Source organism: Poecilia reticulata, linkage group LG17 (genome assembly GCF_000633615.1).
Source record: "Poecilia reticulata strain Guanapo linkage group LG17, Guppy_female_1.0+MT, whole genome shotgun sequence".
In the NCBI taxonomy this organism is placed as follows: Eukaryota; Metazoa; Chordata; class Actinopteri; order Cyprinodontiformes; family Poeciliidae; genus Poecilia; species Poecilia reticulata.
The window spans coordinates 21,152,867-21,171,683 of record NC_024347.1 but is presented as its reverse complement, the minus strand read 5'-3'; the positions used below and the strand labels follow the sequence as shown (position 1 = coordinate 21,171,683).

Here is an 18,817-nt window from a genome sequence, read left to right as displayed (position 1 = left end):
AGCCATCCAAATGTGACAACAGGCTTATGCTAAATGGAGAAAATAGAGCTAAACATTGTTAAAACACCCCTAGACCCACATGGTAGAGAGCGCTCGACGGCGAGCTGCTATGCTCCCCGCTGTGAACTGGGAAAGTGATGTTGGTGGGCTTCCTTCTCCATGAGGGCCGCATCGTTCTTGGGCCACGATATGAAGCCTTTTTGAAGTCTGTTTCCTGCAGCAGTGTGCCAACATTTATGTTTCCACAAAATCAAAAAATGCTAAATCAAATGAGCGCACTACATTGTGCTTTTTTTTTTTTTACATCGATTTCCTGAATGCCCAGAAAATTCTAATGGCATTATTATACAGGCTATGCACTAATTACACAAAAAGAGGCTCTTTTTTTGTTTCGAATGTCACATGTCAAATAAGACGTTCATTTTCCAAACATAAAAGCAATTTTGATTACAGGCAAGTGGAAAAAAAAAAACCTAACAGTCTGCCTACCAAACGTTTTTTGCTTTTTTTTTTCCTATTTTTTTACCCCCTTCTCCTTTGTTATTACAAAGAAAACGCTTTTAAAATATGAAGAAATAATAAAAGGAGGAAACAATTTAATATCTTGGGGATCAATCCTTTATTGTTTCAAAACTCTATCCTTTACAATACAGTCAGTTATTGTTACATGTGATTTTTTTATGGGTAATATACAATGTCTCCCGATAATGAAACACGGTCACAATGTTTTCCTCTCTACATATCCATATTCTATGATAATGAGAAGTTTGTGCTGATATATTTACTTAGTTCTGACAGCTCAATTAACTTCCCTTTTCAAATTAACAAAAGCATTGTTTTTCAAAGTGCATTTCAAGGATTGCAAAGATGACTGCTTCCTTCAGTCAGTCACGCAGTCATAATGTACATGTCAGTAATGACAGAGCGCCATACTGATTGTGAGTAACATACAGCATTAACTACATTTCCAACTACGACATTTATCTGTTAGGTAAATCAAAGAAAATATTTCAATATGCATGCTATGAACATTCCTCCATTAACATTAATTATAAATGTATTTTTTTCTTTTTTATTTAATTATGTTGATAAAGACAGTATTTTCCACAAGCGGACAAATGCTGAGAATGAGAACTAATATTTAACATCCAAATTTTGTTCAATTCCACACACAAGTCAGAGGGCATAATGCCACAGTGTACAGGGCGACGCCCTAATTAGGTTAATAGCATTTGGTCCACAATAAAATAAAATCTGGATTTAAAAGAAAAGAAAAAAAAGGAAGAAAAAAAACAAAACATGATAGCATATGAGATTTTAAACCGAAACACACAAAAAATGATGTTGCAAGACGATCTTCAATTTGTCTTTTGCTGTTAATGTTATCAATTATGATGTTTCCGTTCAAAAAATTAAAATAAATATACATTTTAGCTCGTTACTTGGCTATTAGACTTTTCTATTCCATGGAACAGCTTTCACTCTGTAGAACTTGGTTCCTAAAGGAACTTTGAATCTGTTCTGGGCCTGCAGGAGAAAAACACACAGTTTTGTGAGAAACAAAGAAAGTTCTTTATATGGCGTAACAGCATAACAACCATGTCTCAAGATTTAAAAGAAATATTATTAAAATTAGAGATCAGAGAGGATTTACTTGGTGACAAAATTCTTGTTATTTTTTGTGCTAAATCCCTACTGATGGAAAATCAGACAGAAAAAAATCTGTCAGAAAAACTGAACAATGTTTGTTACGCTAACTACAATAATGTTTGCTAAGAACAAAAACATGTTGAAAAAGATGCTCTCTCACACACCATGTGATGTTGCCTCTACTCCAGAGATAAATAATCAATGACTGACCTTAAGAAACAAGTTAATGAATCATTTTAACATTCTAACACAAATCAGTAGATCACAGATTTTCTTCTAATTAAATATTAAGTTGGACACAGCTGTTAGTCGTTTTGAAAAATTTCTTATAGTGTGACAATAGATGCACAAACTAGATTCCTAGTGAAGTTTTATTTTAAAAGTATATGTCCCATAACCTGGTGAATTTTCTCTATTTTGTCTTTTTTTTTATTATGCACAAAGGCTTTTTAACCCCGGGCTGAAAAACAAGTGTTTTCTTTTCCCCAAAACATTTTTTGACAACTAACTTTTAATTTAGTTACAAAGTAAAAGCACTTCAATGTTGTTTATTGTCTCTAGAAAAATAGCAGCTATTGGGGAATATTGTGCACTTAATACAAGAACAAGACAGATGTTAAAAGTTCAAATCACCTTCTTTGCCTGACAATATTCCTTCTCCATCACTTTTCCAAGCACCCATGGCCGTCTTGAGGTCCCTGATGCTTTACACAGAAACAAATAATGTTAAAACAATGAACACGTAGGAAACTGGCTACACATGGGTAAGCAGTAAGAATACATTATGATTTGTGGTCAGTGACGCTTATGATGGCATATGAATTCTAAAACAGAAATGACTGTTTTTTTGGATGTTTGGCTCACTATAACGGTAAATTATATTTAAAAACACAATGCTAAAGTTACAGGTTTGCCAGTGATTTTAATAGGCTGTAACAGGAGCTGACCTGGTTTAAGGTCCAGTGCAGTGAGAGACTCTGAGTGCAGGAAGTAGAGGGTGGGACCAACTGTGAACAGCACGTAGTTGTCGTGCCTTTCATCCAGGATGATTAGAACCAAATCGCCGACCTGGAAACTGAAACACAAAAAGATGGACCATGAGACAAAGAGATGATCTCCCAGACTTCAGCAAAGTGCAAACAGCACTGTTATGGTAATTATACAATAATGTGTGTAATTATCCTGAATGTAATCAGGGTCGGTTTTAGCTAATATTAAAACTGCTAAAAGTCACAGTGGTAAGGACATGCTAATGCCATGTGGTATTTTATGAGCGTTCACTTACTCTCTGATGGCAATTTTGTCTGAATGCCGTGATGATACGGAGGACATGCTTTGAGACATCTGCAAAGAAACAGATGAGACCAACAATTATCGTACTGCATTAATTTAATGACAGCGACAACTTGGACTGGACGTGTCAGAAAAGAAGATCGCCTTTATTCAAACAAAATGCATTAAATTAGCTTGATCATTAGAATCATTACTTTTTGGCCGTTAACTAAACTCTGACTTTTTGTTAATGAATTTTGAAAATGCAGTATTTGAACATAAAATCTAAGATTAGCAAAATATATATTTAGTCTTCATGCTATTTATTTCTCAAAAATTATATAAAGTCAGTTTGCACTATACTGTGTGGCACTTTTCTAAATGTCTTTTGAGTCTTTTCATGGGTTTATTCTTTGATGCTACTGCCACCTAGTGGAAAGGAGATTATATTTCTTATAGCAAGGGTCTTTCCTGGGTAAACGCAACAATTCTAAACACATTTTATTTAAAATCTAACATAAAGGTACCAGTTGAAACAGTTTATTTTTACTTTCAAATATTTATCAGAAAAAAGCATATTCGTGTTTTTCCTATTTTTCTATTTTCATTTGACATACTTCTCCAGACCTGCACGAGTCGTGTAAAATAAATAATTATGTTACAAGACACTCAACTAACCAGTCGCTGGCTGAGGCGCTTGTTTTCTTCTTCCTTCATGTGCAAAGTCTGCAACATTTAAGAAAGGAATTAAACACACAGAAACAAAAAAAAACAACTAAAAAACCAGATTTCAACATGTTTAAAAGAAGGAAACAACATGCATATTTACCCTCTCAAGTAACATTATCCGCTGTTTCTCTTCTGACATCACGGTGTCACTATGGGAAAAATGTAAGATGGTAACTGTGCGAATAACATTGGAGGAAAAACTGATATTTGGCATCATGTTTTTAATCTTGTGCCTAGCTAGTGCTAATAAAAACAAAACAAAAGAAAAAAAAACTTGCGTCGTCACATCCTGCCCTACCTTCTGTCTGCTTTCAAATGTGTCTCTGTCCATCCATATCTGGTTCATTTACACTTGGAATCCTTCAGCAATGCAATGCTTTCTATGATTAGGATATGACTAATTTTGCTGAAATTTCAGCCAAACTTAAGCTTGATGTGAACAAAGATTTTGTCGGACCTGGGTTATTTTGTTTCAAGCTTAGGACTGTGAAGGAAATACAAAACCACTAAGCTGTTGAAATCAAAATCTTCTGCTTCTTATGAGTGTATGTCAACAAGAAAATATTTCGCATCCAAAGCCCAAATTTAGCTGAAACTACAACCTAAACAAACTTGATTCTACATCGGAACATTCATGCCTCTGTAAATACCAAAGTGAACAATAATTTTGACTTTTATACAAAAGTTTTCTCTAGTAATTTTATTTAAACCATGGTTTTAAATATACACCACACCTTTCCCATATATCTTGAGAAATAATCAAATGTGTTTAAAGGGATTTGCATCATAATATGATCAAAAACACCTAAGCTTTGCCTGTTAGAGAAAAGCATTTGAACGTGTACCCTTAATTTGATTTCCTGTACCCAACATGCTGAAACAAGGCAGTAAACCTGAAACTCTTCTTCTTTTAGCAATGTCAGATTTCAGTCTTATATTTTAAACCATAGTTTTATTAAAGAATAACTGCTTACTCAGAAGCCACCATGCTGGCTTCCACGGCTGAATCGACGTGCTCGTCATCTCTGAAGGCCGTTACGGAGGCCAGTCGGTCCGTTTCGGCCGAGGTCTCAGGAGAGCAAGCCCCCGCAACAGGCAGAGCCCTCGCTGCTGCTCCAGCTTCTGAGAGCTCTTGAGCCGAGTTCGAGGGGAAGAAGGCCGAGGAGACCAGAGCAGAGCTGCGCAGACGGTTCAGCTCTTCCTCCAATTGCTTTTTCTCCTGCATCACACTCGCTCGGTCCTCAGACAGCGTCTCTATCAGAGCTGCATTACGGAAACAAAAACAAAGCAAAACAAAAAAAAAACAACATAAATGTAAACTTTATTTGTCCAGATGCGTCTTTCATGTGATTGTTTTACTTATTTTGCTGCCGTTTTTTTCCAGCAGTTTGATCAGTTTTGCTGTTTTAAAAGTGCTTATAAATAACGCTGGCTTGGCTAAACTAGAGTAACAGAAAAATCTTAAAAGTTTCAATACTATTTCTGCTATTAAGACTAAATTACTAAAGTACACAAATAACACACTTTCCAACTCGAACCACATGTAAAGCACAGTACTCACCTTTGTCTTTTTCCTGCTGCTGGGTAACGTTTTGTAACTTCTCCGAAAGGTCGTTGATAATCTGCTCTTTCTTCAATTTCTCTCTTGTTAGAACAGTGTTGAAGTTCGTCTTGAATGTAGAAGAAACAAACATTTTTAATTTTCAAACAATATTTAAAAAATAGAATATATTCGAGCTTGCTTCATGACATTTAGCTGCTGAGTTTAAGGCCATCTACCATCTCGCTCCTCCAGCACAGGGAGGTAGCTTATAAGCTTCTAAAACAACATTTTAGTAAATAGTTATGGCTATTGTTTAGCAAATTAGTCACCAGAAATGATTAGAAACTCGTTCAAAAAACAGACTAAGAGAGGTGCACCAAGAAAATGTCTAGTGATAAGGTTCAACCATTTCACTTAATCAGACAGTAATCTAGAATCCAATCATTTTACATTAAGCTTTAAAAAAAACACAGAAAATTGAAAGACAACCACAAACTGGTCTGTTTCTAACAACTGCCCAAAAAAATATGTCAACCACAAGGCTTTTAATGCCCGCTTCCAGTTTACATTACAAACCTGCTGCTCTGCAATCAGTGACGTTTTGAGGTTCTGTATCTCTTCATTCTTCTTCTTCTCCAAGAGCTCAATCTGGGCCTGCAGGGAGGCCGTCTCCTGCTGCAGGCGCTCCTGTAAGGCTGAGTCTAGTGACAGAGGTGCTCCAGCATCTGCACGGCCCTCAGCATGCAGCGACAAGCCTTCATCACTGAAAGACAGGCACATTCATTCCTTGTTGGAAAAAAAAAACAACCTGCATTTCTATAATGGTAAATGCATAAAATACTTCTTTTTTTTTTCAAAATTGCAGCAAAGTTAATTTACTTTAAATGCTCAAGTTTTACATTTAAGTAAATAGCTGCAGTTTTATTATATAATAGGCATGGGTCAGGTCAGTCACTGGTATATCAGTAAAACAAGTTCTTTTTCAACAAAAACCAATTGTTTTAGTGAGCTTTCAGGGCGTCATTGTGACAGTTTTTCCACATATTACTACTACACCTTTCACTTTCCGACAAAAAAAAAGAAAAGTGAATTCAGCTTTCTGGTCTTCAAAAACTAAAGAAGATGCCACTCATCCCTCCCAACATTCTAAAAAATACACAAATCATGAACGGCATGTAAGAAGGGGGAACCTCAGCAGGTTTTCAAGTAATCCGACAATTGGCTATCAATCTGGTATGTTCTATGTGCAGCCACACTGTGGTATTTTTACTCAGGATAATACTCACATTGGCCCATGTCTGTTATACAAGTTCGATTGTGTTCGATCACTAAGATCCAGCTTTTACCTTTTAGACGACCGTTTCTCATGAAGCTCATTCTCAAGTTGCCTAATCTTTTCTAAAAGTCTCCTCTCCGTCTCCTCCTTCTGCTGCTCTAACTCCTTAAAAGCATTTGCTGCTACGACGCTTGAGGCCTCCTCCTCCTGAGCTGCACGTCTTTCCTGCTCTAGGTTTTTAGAGAGCAAATCATTTTCTGCCTGCACACTGTTGACAACTGTCCTCAACTGCTGCTCCCGCTCCTGGAAACTCCTGAACTGCTTCTCCTTGTCTTCAGCCAGAGCCGCCCGCTGCTGATCCAACTCCTCTCTGAGCCTCTGCTGCTGCTCCGCGTGGTTTCTCTCCGCATCCTGGGAGTGCTGCTGCAGGGCGGAGATTTTGCCGTGCAACAGGATCGTCTGCTCCTCGTGCCGGTCCACCAGCTCCGAGATGCAGTGGTCCTTTTCGATCCTCATGAGAGTCCTCAGCTCTGCCAGATCCACTTCGTACTCCTCGTTCTTAGCTTGAAGCTGCCTCTTGAGATCCATCAGCTCATCTTTAAGGACTTTGGAGTCTGCCTCCACTTGGGTCTTTACAGCTTCCGCCTGCTGCATCTTGGCTTCTTCAAATAAGATCCTCACCTCTTCTGTCTCGGACTCTTTGAGGGCCAGGTCTACCTCCAGTCTACAGCGGAGTTCTGTGAGCTCCGTAAGCCGATCTTCCATTTCTTTAATCTGAACATCCTTCTCTTTAATAGCGGTGTCGTGGTGATCTGCTGCCTTGGTCAGCTTTGTACTATTTTCAACAGCAAGATGTTCTAGGGCTTCCTTGTTGTTCTTATTCAGACTATCCAGAGCCTTTTGGTGCTCCTGCTTCAGTTTTTCCTCCAACTCTTTTAAATGGCACTGAGAAACCGCCTCCAGCTCCTGTCGGATCTTCTGCTGACTGCGTTCGATCTCAAAATGCAGGTTTTCAAGCTGACTGCTCAAAGAGTCTTTTGAAGTTAGGAGTGTCTTGATTTCTTCTGTTTGATCACAGTTGATCTGCTCAAAATGTTTTATCTTTTCAGCAAAGTTTCTCTCTTTTTCCACCCATCGCTCTTTCTCGTTCTCCAGCTGGGTAAGTTCTTTCTCTTTGCGCTCCATGAGCCCCTCCAGCTCCAGCATCGCTCGCTGGACGTCTCTGACAATATTCTGGTTTACTTGGTTTTCTTCCGTCAATGCCTGAACCTGCTTCTCCAGCTCCTGCCGAGCGGTGAGAAGCTCCCCTTCATGCTGCTCGTTCAACTCCGTCTTGTGACACTGGTAGATTTCGTTCACGGTACTGCGCACTTCCATGGTCATGCTGCGCAGAGCTAACCCAAAGTCCTGCTGTTCCTTCAAGACAAAACCTCTTAAGTAATAGAGGTCAGCCTTCACACTCCTGAGGTTGGAGTGGGACTCTTCCGCGGCACATCTGTATTTCTCTAGAACTTCCTTGAGGTCGGCGATCCTTGAGTTTTCCTTCTCCAGCGTTGTGGTGTCCTGCATCCGCTTGCTGTCGATGGCGTTAATGACTGAGGAGTACAGCGACTCCACCATCATTTCAGGGCTAATGGGGTCACTGATGGGGTTAGGGGAGGTCAGGTTCTCCTCGATCACAAACTCGTTGACAGCAGACATGAAGTCGGATTCGGGGCTTTCGGCGAGAGAATCCAAGTCCAGGGATCCCTGCTGCAGGACGGGGTCCATGTTCGGGTGGCCGATGGTTTCGAAGTCAAATGTTTGTGCATCGATACTGTCTGGGGACAGATCCTCTAAAGGAGCCGGGACGGGTACAAGCAGGGGCTGACAGCTGGATCCCTGAAGGCTAAGACAGAGAGGCGTTTTGGAGGGCACCGGCGTGGTGGTCCTGGGCTTGCCCTCAGACTGCGGAGTTTGTGCCGTTGATCTTTGGGCGCTCTGACTACAGGATGCCTGGAAGGACAGAACAGATGGAGACGATGCAGCCTGAGTGGAGCAAACATTCACTTTACATGAAACAAATAGAAAAGGACGAACAAGCTTTGATTTTAAAGCAATTAAGAAAAGAAATGCGGAAAAAAATTGCTGTTGATTGAAACTGGACAATTTCTAGATGGGTAGGTTGGAAGTTTAGAAATGGGACTTTTTTTTCCAGTCAGTGAAGGCGTCATACCTTACAGCTGAAAGGTTGTAGCCTAGTGGTTTCAGCTATTTCCAGTATCAGTGAAGATTTTAAAAAAAACAAGAGGAACAATGACGTGTTGAGACATGTCTGCAGTTTCCTCAGGTAGTGAGAAAGTGAGACAAATACTTTGAAGAGATAAGAGGAAGGCCAAATCTATTACGGCAGAGACAATAGCTTAGGCATCATGGATTTAGAAATGCTTGCATCCTCAAGAGTGAAGGTAGGAATCTACATTCACCCAGAAATACCCACAATGACTCTTGTTTATGTTATGCTAACAACGGTAAAGCTAACAGCTAATCACTAACTCTGGATACTAAAGAAATTTAAAATCTGAAGGTTTAAATTCTGTCTTTGTTTTAAATTAGCAAAATGTTGTTTTATTGATCGATCTCTCAAAATTATAGCACGAAGTGGCTTCTGCTCATTCAAGTGATTAGTGAGTTCTCAAAGCAGGAAGGAAAGAGAAAAATAAGACTGTTGTTCTTAAATTATAGCAAAAAATAAATAAATAAAATAGGAAATCAGCTTTCAATTCTGAAAGATGCATTTTTAGTTTCAAGGCTAAAACGGATTAAAAAAAAAGACATTACTCTTTGTTCACTCAGCAGGTCTGTGATAGTTTGAGACATTTCGTCCACGCTCTGTGCGGCTTGGACCAGCTTATGAAGTGTCTCTACGTGGCGATTTAGGGGCTCAAAGTCACACATGGCGGGAATCCTGCAGAAAAAAACAAACAAAAAAAGCAAAAATAATAATTTCAGCTCTGATACAAGATTTCTGAGACAGGTTAGTTTCTAGCAGTAACAGTTGAGTGTCTGCTGATGGTGACTTACATTAGGAAAGGCTGCACCTCAACAGGACAACACGATTTCAAGTACTGCAGGTCATCAAGTGAGATGTCTGGAAGTTCATCATCAAACTTTCTGGGTTTCCGTGTCTGTAACAATGAAGCGGTAGTTATGGTAACCAAAAACCTCACCCTGAAAATACAGTGAACACTATTGAAGAATAGAAACATTCTGCACTATAAACCTACACAAAATGAAGTTGGAGGCCAAGACTCAAGTCCTCTAAACAATCGATTTCGGAGAAAAGACTTCCCTTAAAGTCAAAAAGAACATCACCATGTTAGCACAACTTCAGATGTACAATGCATTCATCATTGGAAGACTTTAAAAGCACTTACTGAAGAGTTTTCCAAAAGATTCCCTTTTGAACTTTTCCGCCTCATACAGTCGCTTTCCGTCCTTAACAAGTGCATTGGCCCACTGACAAAATCCAGAAATATTAAAGGCTTTCTATGAGTCACACAGCCTGTGACTCATACATAGTTGTACAGAGATGTTAAAGAAAACCCTTTTTTAAACATAAATTGATTTTTGACCTTTTTTTATTGTTGTTAAGAAAACCACAGAATACCAGGCTCCAATAAAAGCACTCTTAATTCTATAAAACTCGCTAGAGCTAAAAGTCTCGCACAAAATGAATGAAAGGCAAATAAAACATAAACAATAGCAAACTGTTGCATCTTCAAAACAGGGTTAATTTATATTTATGCAACAAATGTCAAAAACGTAATGCATTAAAATACGGGAATATAAAAACAAGACTGTGTCAACAAGCGGTGGCTGATATTACCACAATAATCATAGGCACTGACCTCTCTGTAGTGTCGCATAAACATTTTCCTCCTGACAACTTCCACCACTGCCAAGCAGTACATCTGGGGCACCGTACTGAGGGCGTCCACCACCCTCACTCTCTCTATCAGCTCTGTCAGGAGCCGAAGAAGAGCCTGAAGCTTCTCCCCATCCTGATCTGCGTGAAGCATCACGTAGCAGCACCATCTACAATCACAACCAAAACTCAAGCTACAAAAATGACTCTCTTAAGCATTTTCTTTTTTAACCACTAACTTCACATTCAACAAAAAGCATCACAGTTAAAGACATGGAAAAGGACACAGCTTCTTCATATCAATCCTTTGAGGATACATTTGAGCCATTATTTCACAGGGTAGAAAGATTATACAACTAAATATTTCAATGAATTTTAAAAGCAATCTCTTGTATTTATTGTGGATTTTCTCAAATCAAGAAAAGGCTGAAATGGTAAAGGCTCAAATATGCATATTAACCCATGTAAATTTTGTAAAATTTCACTTCAAGAATTTAACATTCGCCGCATTCTTTTTGAAGCCATCAGTAAGGATCAGATATGCTTATGTTTGGCAACTGGACCTTATTTTTGATAAAACTTGTAACTTGTTAATTCTCTGGGATGGACTTTATTTAAATCCACAGATCTTACGATGGTATCTTTGAATACCTATCGAGAATCCTAATTTGCCATTACAAAATTACATTTGACGTGTTTGGAGGCCTCATTATAACAACCTGCTTTACCTAAATTGTCACACCAAAATGAAAGGAAAATGGTTGTGATGTTTTAGAAAAAACTCAAAAAAGTCAAGCTTGCCATGAACTTGAAACTGCATGAGGACCAGTGTACCTCTCTGTCTCTACTGAACCACATTCTACATCCTCATAGTCTGGGGAAGTACAGACCAAGAGAAGGCCCTCCTCTCCAAAACAGACATTTTCAAACTCAACATTTGCAAATGGATGGTGACAGTGAGTGTGCAGAAACTTTTCAACCAGAACTGTATCACAAACATAATTGAGAAAAAAAACCCATCTCAGTCTTTACTTGAGTCTGACTTGAAGGTTGTTTGCTAGCTCTTGTTTGGCAGTGGTGCACTTCTTTTTAATGTCTAGCAGCTTCCTGTGGTTGTTCAGCATGATCATCAGCTGGTTGGTGTGACTCAGACACAGGTCAGGCAGGACGGACGTATCCTTTAGGTTTTCAGCTCGCTTCTGATTGGCCAAAAACCCCTGAAAGCAAAAGAGTGTAAAGCGCAATTAATAAAACAGACTTAACGAGTAAAAAGAAAATCCTTAACAGGAAGTTGCTGTTTTTTTGTTACTACCTGAGCAAGTTCTTTCTGCTCATTCACCAGCTTCTTACAGCTTGCAATCATTTGGTCTAGAGCGTACAGCCTGTCTTCAAGCCCTTTGATGGATTTCATGTTCTGATTATCGAGCTTTGCAATTGTGTCACGACAATCTGCCAGGAAGGGCTGGATGATCCTAGGGTCAAGCTGAAACAAACAACACACCCATAAATCCCGGTCTTCCCCACTGAACTTACAAGTTAGCGTTTAGCGGTCTGCGCCACAAATACTCACCCGGTTGATGGAGTCAAAGCATTTCCTGACTACCGATTCAACATCGTTAGGTCTGTCTTGCACGTTGATCCAGTCCAATAGTGTTACGTTGAAAGAAGACTGGCAGGCGAGTTCTGGAGTGTTGTCGTCCAACAGTGCAGCTCTCAAACCGCCACTCTCAGTCATTTCGCTTGTCTCCTGATCGCCCTCTGTCTCACACGTGCCTGCCCCTGAAGCAGATAAGGACGCTGACGATTTGGAGGCCACCTGGGTTTGAGTAGCGCAGAGCACAGAGTCGGTGGATTTTTCTTCTTCTGTCTCATCTGAATCCTTCTCCGGGGTCGAACTGGACTTCTCGATGCTCTCTCTGTAACTGTGTCTTGTCAAACATTCGAGCAGAGGAATCCTGGCCATCACAGAAACCGAAGTCCCTAACCTGCAGGCATTACAACAAATGTCAACTGAAACTTTGTTTTCAATGAAGCACTCATGTCTGTTGAACGTAACTTAAAAAAAATGTTAGTAACCTGGCAGGTGATCTATTCACAGTTTTAAAGCACATTTTAGTTTTAGGTCAATTTTCCTTTTTTAACAGTGAAGAATGTCTAATTTTTATACTTACTTTGAAAGTTTGATTTTAATTTCTTCCAAGTCATGTTGATAATTTGTGTATGCGGTGTTGAACTTCACGAGTAACTTCTGATAAGACAAAGTGCAGTCCTCCAGATTAGCCATGATAGCTGCCCAGCCTTGATGTTGGAGATGCTCATCGTGAACCAAACGTTCGCAGAACGAGCAAAGTTTTTTGGCAACTTCGAACATTTCCTAGAGAGATTTAAAAAAAAGAAAAAATATTAGGCAACATCAGGGTAAGAGAGTATAATTAAATAATGTTCTACTAAACTTAAGGACACATACATTTTTATCATTCTTAATTTAAACAGATTTTCATAATGTTATGAGATTATTTTACATCAACAGGATGAGCTGAAAATGAAGTAGAAGCAGCATGTCCCTTTTTATTTATCGGCCCAGTACAGGTCTGTTTTGTGTTACACAGTGCAGACTGCTGCTGAACACCCGTCTGTCACTGCAGGGTCACCGAGACCACCGTTATCTGTCTGGCTCAAATGATATCTTCGGCTGATAACAATTACTCGCTGAGCTTTGTGTAAACCCTGCTGAGGCTGAAAATAGACAGTGTTTAAACATTTTCCGTATACAAATACAATGTTGTCCAAATAGTGAGCCTGAATGCAATTATCTTGTAGTAGACACTGATTACATCACACTTTTTTGTATGGGCTCACTGTCCTTCGACTTACTGGTCACTCTGTGGTTGAAGTCAAACAGTCCAGAGGCTCAAGTACACAAAAATATACTGGCAAAATAAATGTAATATTACTGGTGTATGGAAAAAAACTGCCTTGTAGTATCTTTGCGGTACATATGTGCTGAAATAAAGATTTTAGACCTTTGTAGTTTTGGAATATTTACAGCTTTACTAACCATCTTGTTAAAGGAGAGTCAAGGTTTTACAGCTGCCCTCGAAGAGCCAAGTAATTATTTGTTTTATTAATCAAGTAATTTCATTTAGTTTGTTGAAACAGGGACTATATGAACATTAATTGACATAAGTCAGTCTAAGTAGGTCAGGTTGCCGTCAGTTGGAGCAAGTCCAAGCCCTTGGCTTGTCAACATTAATGAATCTTTTATAAGTGCAGAAAAACCATCTGTGTAACATAGAATGGGATTAAGTAATGTTCTTACTGGGTATGTTTTGCAACATTTACTGATTCTAAATTATGCTTTCCAAAAAGGTGTGGTATTAAATTAAATACCTTTTGAAAATAACTTTTAAGCAGGTATTAAACATACTTTTGTCAAGTGGTATTCTAATCTAAGAAATTAAATAATTTGAACAAAAGTAAAGGCTTGAGAACGTCAGTCCGTGCGTAATTACTAGGGATGTGCCGATCAGGTTTTTTCCTGTCGATTCCGATCACCCATGAGGGCTGATCACTGATACCGATCACATAACTATTTTTTTTTTTACTCATAAGCACTACCAGTTACATTACATGGAAAAAGTAACCATAAATTCACCTTAATTTAGACAAAAACTTGTTTTTAATAACTTTTTCCAAGAAAAAAACAAAACATGCATTGTGCAAATTGTACTGCTATCGGTAATACTATCTTTAACAGACTGATAACATATGAAGGCTCTGAAGAGGCTAAATAATGCAAAGAGTCAAAATAAAACCTCTCAACATTGCCAAAAAATTCAAGTATAAAACTTAACATTCAAAGGCAAATACAGGAACCATTACAATAAACAATCCTGAGTTACTGCAAGAAACCTTCCTGATACCATGGCGGCTAGCTGATTACTGCTAGTTCTGAGTGGCTGTTTCTGACTGAGCGGAGTAATTATGCAGAACAGAGGTTGTCTTCCTCCGTCCCTTTTTGTCTCATGTCCTAACCTGAGACAGAGATTATCTGTCTCAAGTTAGGACAGCGAAAGTTTTAATACGTATGTAATTAATTTTTTTAAGTTAGATGCTGCAGCTTCAAACAGAGGTCCGGTGTGAGAGTCACTACCAGGTGGAGCAGAAGCGTCGCTCCGTCTGTGAAATATTACTACCTGTAGCGCGTAGCAGCAGTTCAACAGCGAGAGCAGAACCAGCGTCTTACATCGCAGCTCGAAGACTTAAATAATTTTGCGGGTTATTTGTTTAGCTTTCTGACCGTCATGCTAATCCGAGTGAGTGTTTGTAGCTGTGCACTGCTTTACCTGCTATCTGATCCTTCATATGTCTTTTTTACTGCAGTGAGCCTCGATGTAGCCAAACTCCGTCAAGTATGGCATTGTTTTTATGCCATATTAGATTCGTCGTATTGATGCATTTTGACGTGCTTCACCTCAGGGTCGGGCCCTGAGGTAATTGTCTGCCACAACACGCAAACTTCCCCATTCACGCAGTGCGTTATAGTTCCACATCGCTTATAGGATTTGTTGCTGTGCGTTTGCGCAGAGTGAAGGAAAGAGGAGACCAGCTGCACAGGCAGGCTGCGAAATAAGATGCAGGTGACCGGCAACAAGAGACCGTGATCGGCGATCACCGATCATACACTTTTTCACGGAAATCGGCCAATTATGATCGGTGGCCGATTGATCGGCACATCTCTAGTAATTACTCTATAAAATGTCTTCCACTTAGTGAACCGAGTTGCTGAAATAAGTAAACTTTTCAAGAATAACCTAATTTATTGAGATGAACCTATAGGTAGCGGTTATGAAAATTTTGTACCAGTAGCACTTATGAGAAGTCCCAGAGTTGTTTTTCCTGCAAGGATTATTATTATTATTATTTTTTTTTTTTTTTAATTGGAAGAACTTGGCGTATTGTTTCAAAATCAATAGATATTTTCCAAAAAATTCACAAACAAAACAGGGAAAGGTGTAAATAAATTTAAAAAGTACCAGAGCAAGTTGTGTTCGTGAGGCAACGGTGTGAAAGACAGCTGGCATCAGTAGCGACTCTTCCACCTTAACCTGAATCTCACTCTCAATGGAGAAGGTGGTTTTTGGGATGGTTGGATCCCGGTCGGACAAGATCATCTCTTTGTTGAACAGGAATATGGGGTTGGTTTCCTAGAAAAGCATAATAAAAGCAGGCAATATCAAATGTCAGCCATGAAGTCTTCAAACGCCTGAAGGAAGTAAGTAAACTGCCGTTGGCATAAACTTACAGTGCCAGCACTGTAACTGCAGACCCGTCTGTCTGCAGCCATACATTCCCCCCCATTGACAACGAGGACCTGATGCTGAACTGCGATTTTGTATTTGGCTTGGATGGCATGTTTAAGCTCTAGTACACTGAAACAGAGAAAGGAGTCGTTTGGGTCAAGAGAAGCAGGGAGCACTGGCCACGGTTTCTGAACGTCATCTGTAAAATCCCAGCTTCTTACGTTTGGACAGCAAGGTCGGTGTCAAAAGTCAACGTGCTTCCATTGTTGACCTGGAACACATACAGCTTCATGGTGAATCTCCCAGGGTTCTTCAACCTCGCCTTTCTCGTTCATTAGTCATGCACCACCGCCCTGCAGAATAAAAACAAATGTGAAAACAATAACTATTCAACTTTTTTTTTTCAGTAGCCAATATCTTTTTGCATCCCATAATTTCCATCTACCAATGGTTGAGAGAAAGGAACATCTGGGTGTGAAGAGGCACAGGACAGGCTCTGCGCAAAAAGCAGAAGTTGCCTCATCAATTAGGTGAAAATATCTACCGATTTTGCAAGAATAGCATTCAGCCATGAATAATTTCTCTATTATCGCTCCAAAACATTAACAGGCATGTGCAGAGCTATGAACTAGATGATTCTGCAGACTACAGAGTTAACAACTCTAAACCAAGATTTTACTTACACCAGCAATTACACCATAACGTGCATCAATTCCAACATTTTTAGCAAACTTTTAGATATTTTTAAAGAAGTATACAAAAACGTGAGTACATAACTGCTTAAAAATATGCAATGGCGGGAGTGAAAACTGTGGATAAGAGAGGAAATTTCACACCACCAGATTGGCAGTATTTACAACAAACAGAATGCAGGTGGAGGCTGATATTTAATATAAAGAGAATGACACATTTCCCCCAGATTCCCTTTAAGACCAGTAGATGTATATAAAAAAAAATGTTTTCATCATTGTCTTCAACCCATGTAAAACAAAATACTTAAGATCTAAGACCTGATACAAGTGATAGATCTATATAATTTTTTTTTATATTCCACTTGTAGTTTATGATACATCTAAATGTGAGTAGATATTTGAAATAAATTAAACTACAAGCAAGAGAATGCAAAAAAATTTAAAAATGCAACTATTTTGTAATGTTGTAAAAGTGAACAGACCCCAAAAGGCATCAGAACAAAAGACAGGGGATTAACTAAAACATTAGAAAATAATAAATCACAAAATGACAGTAGATGTGACATTTGAGCATCTTAAGACCATTTGTCTTCACAATTTATCAAAGTAAGTATCGACAAAAAAAAATACAAAATCTGATACACAGAGGTTAAGAGCACTCTCACAAAAAATATTTTCACAAGTACAGGATGGAAGTAAGTGGTATGTAGCAAAGAAGCAAAGTACCTGCAGTTTTATTTTTTTTAAAATTGTCAATAATGATTCTTGATCAGCATTCATCCGTGATAAGTAGAAGGTGGTAATTCCTCTTAAACTTAGTTTCTGCATAACTTTCATGTAATTCAAGCCAGGCTTGTGTTTATAAGTTTAAGACTATAAACACAGGTGAGGTATTTTTAAATTTACTTAAAGTTCAAAGAACCTTCACGTAAAAATGATGCAACAACTGGCCAATAATTCCTTCCTAAACAAGACAGCACAGTAACCTTTGAGTTGCGTAATAAAGTACATAGGCTACTGTGCTTTATGAAGTGCCTATGCCTGAAAATAAAGGGAAGCGTTATTTTTAAGCCTCCCTTAATGTAAAATTCATATTTTAACTTTCAACATTTTTGTAATTGTTGGTTTCCTTAAAATAGTCTCAGCTGAGTCACGGTTAAACTACCGTTTACTGTCGAGCCTCAAGCCCCAGTGGTTACAAAATGTTGATCTCCTTAGAGACAAGCTGACAATCTCTCAAAAAAAAAAAAGACTAAACCAAAAACAAAGTTTTGACTGACATTTAGACAGCAACGGCAAAGAGTGCGTTGGTAATAACATAAACCTAAACATGCTGTTATAACGATGTTGTTACTGGTTTAAACGGTTTCGGTTTATAAATGATGGTTTGATAGTTTCCCCTCTCGGTGATTCCGTTCACGCTTTGTGTTTCTGTGGGCCGCTTTCAGTATAAACGTATTCTTGTGTAGATGTTTATGACTAATCAACTCAGTTCTTCTTATCAACCTCACGGCCTCTGGTTTCTCATGAAGATGGTGCCAGAGAAGTAGCCACCAACAGCTGCTGTTAGCAGATAGACGGTCAATAATAACCTACTGTCTTTGCCAACTAGCTAATAGCTAACAGGACTGTGTGGCAGTAATGCCTTAATACTGACGAATCTAACAAACATATTTCATAAACAACTAACGACACTTTAATGTTTACAAGTCAGGCTAAGCACAAAAGCAACTTGAAAAACGATTAATTGCTTCTTACCTCACTTTGCTCGCATCTCTCCCTCTCTGTTGGTCTTCGCCAAGGCGAGGTGGCTAGCTAAATAGCTAGCACCAGAGCTAGCTGGCTAACCCGTATAAACTGAGCATACTTAGAGGTAGCTTGGTGAGCCACTTAGGTAATGTCAGCTTGACTAACCAAGACACCGACTGACAAACATAGTTAGTTATACAGATTACGCATATTCTTGTAGATTTCTATTGGATTAAACTCCACCGGTCGCTGTTTATCTGAATTAGCTAACTACGCTAACACCCTTTCTCACTAGGCTTGTTTTGTTGTTGTCATCTGGTGATGTGCGGTCCGTGAGCGATTCGCTTAGGAAAGACGCACTGACTGGGCACCAAACTGTTAAAGAAGCCCTCCAAATGTACTTTATGACAATTAGTTCGATAGTTTTACACAGTAAAGACAGATTTATTTATTTTTTTAGACTTTGTATACTTAAAAAAYAAATACGTTAGTTAGTTAAATTTTATAATTAAATATTAGCACTGTTAATTCTTTGCATTTTGTTGATCATGATCATTTTAAACCTTACCATCCAAATGATCTGCGATTTTTAATAAGGCTAGGTTTATTCCGGTTGAAAAACAATATACATTATATTTTTATTATTATTATTGTTGCTGTTGTTGTTATTATAGTTGTATCTGATGTCATTTTCCT

The 18,817-nt window shown here is 38.7% G+C and overlaps 1 protein-coding gene across 2 annotated transcripts; it reads right to left on the bottom strand.

Annotated features, from left to right (window-relative positions):
- Positions 1-595: 595 nt before the first annotated feature.
- On the bottom strand, positions 596-18,466 carry rb1cc1 (RB1-inducible coiled-coil 1). Of its 2 annotated transcripts, XM_008434262.2 has the most exons (24): positions 18,131-18,466; positions 16,126-16,176; positions 15,902-16,033; positions 15,683-15,809; positions 15,414-15,584; positions 12,549-12,751; positions 11,948-12,362; positions 11,690-11,860; positions 11,410-11,594; positions 10,361-10,547; positions 9,887-9,968; positions 9,737-9,801; positions 9,534-9,637; positions 9,291-9,417; positions 6,541-8,465; positions 5,771-5,957; positions 5,213-5,321; positions 4,626-4,914; positions 3,752-3,800; positions 3,601-3,648; positions 2,936-2,994; positions 2,598-2,725; positions 2,284-2,354; positions 596-1,527 (listed from the first exon to the last, which is right to left on the bottom strand). In XM_008434262.2, the coding sequence occupies exons 3-24, from the start codon at positions 15,970-15,972 to the stop codon at positions 1,450-1,452; spliced, it is 4,851 nt and encodes a 1,616-aa protein (XP_008432484.1). In that variant the 5' UTR covers positions 15,973-16,033; positions 16,126-16,176; positions 18,131-18,466; the 3' UTR covers positions 596-1,449. The 2 variants fall into 2 exon arrangements, with proteins under 2 accessions (XP_008432484.1, XP_008432485.1); XM_008434263.2 differs by lacking the exon at positions 16,126-16,176.
- Between the last annotated feature and the right edge of the window lie 351 nt (positions 18,467-18,817).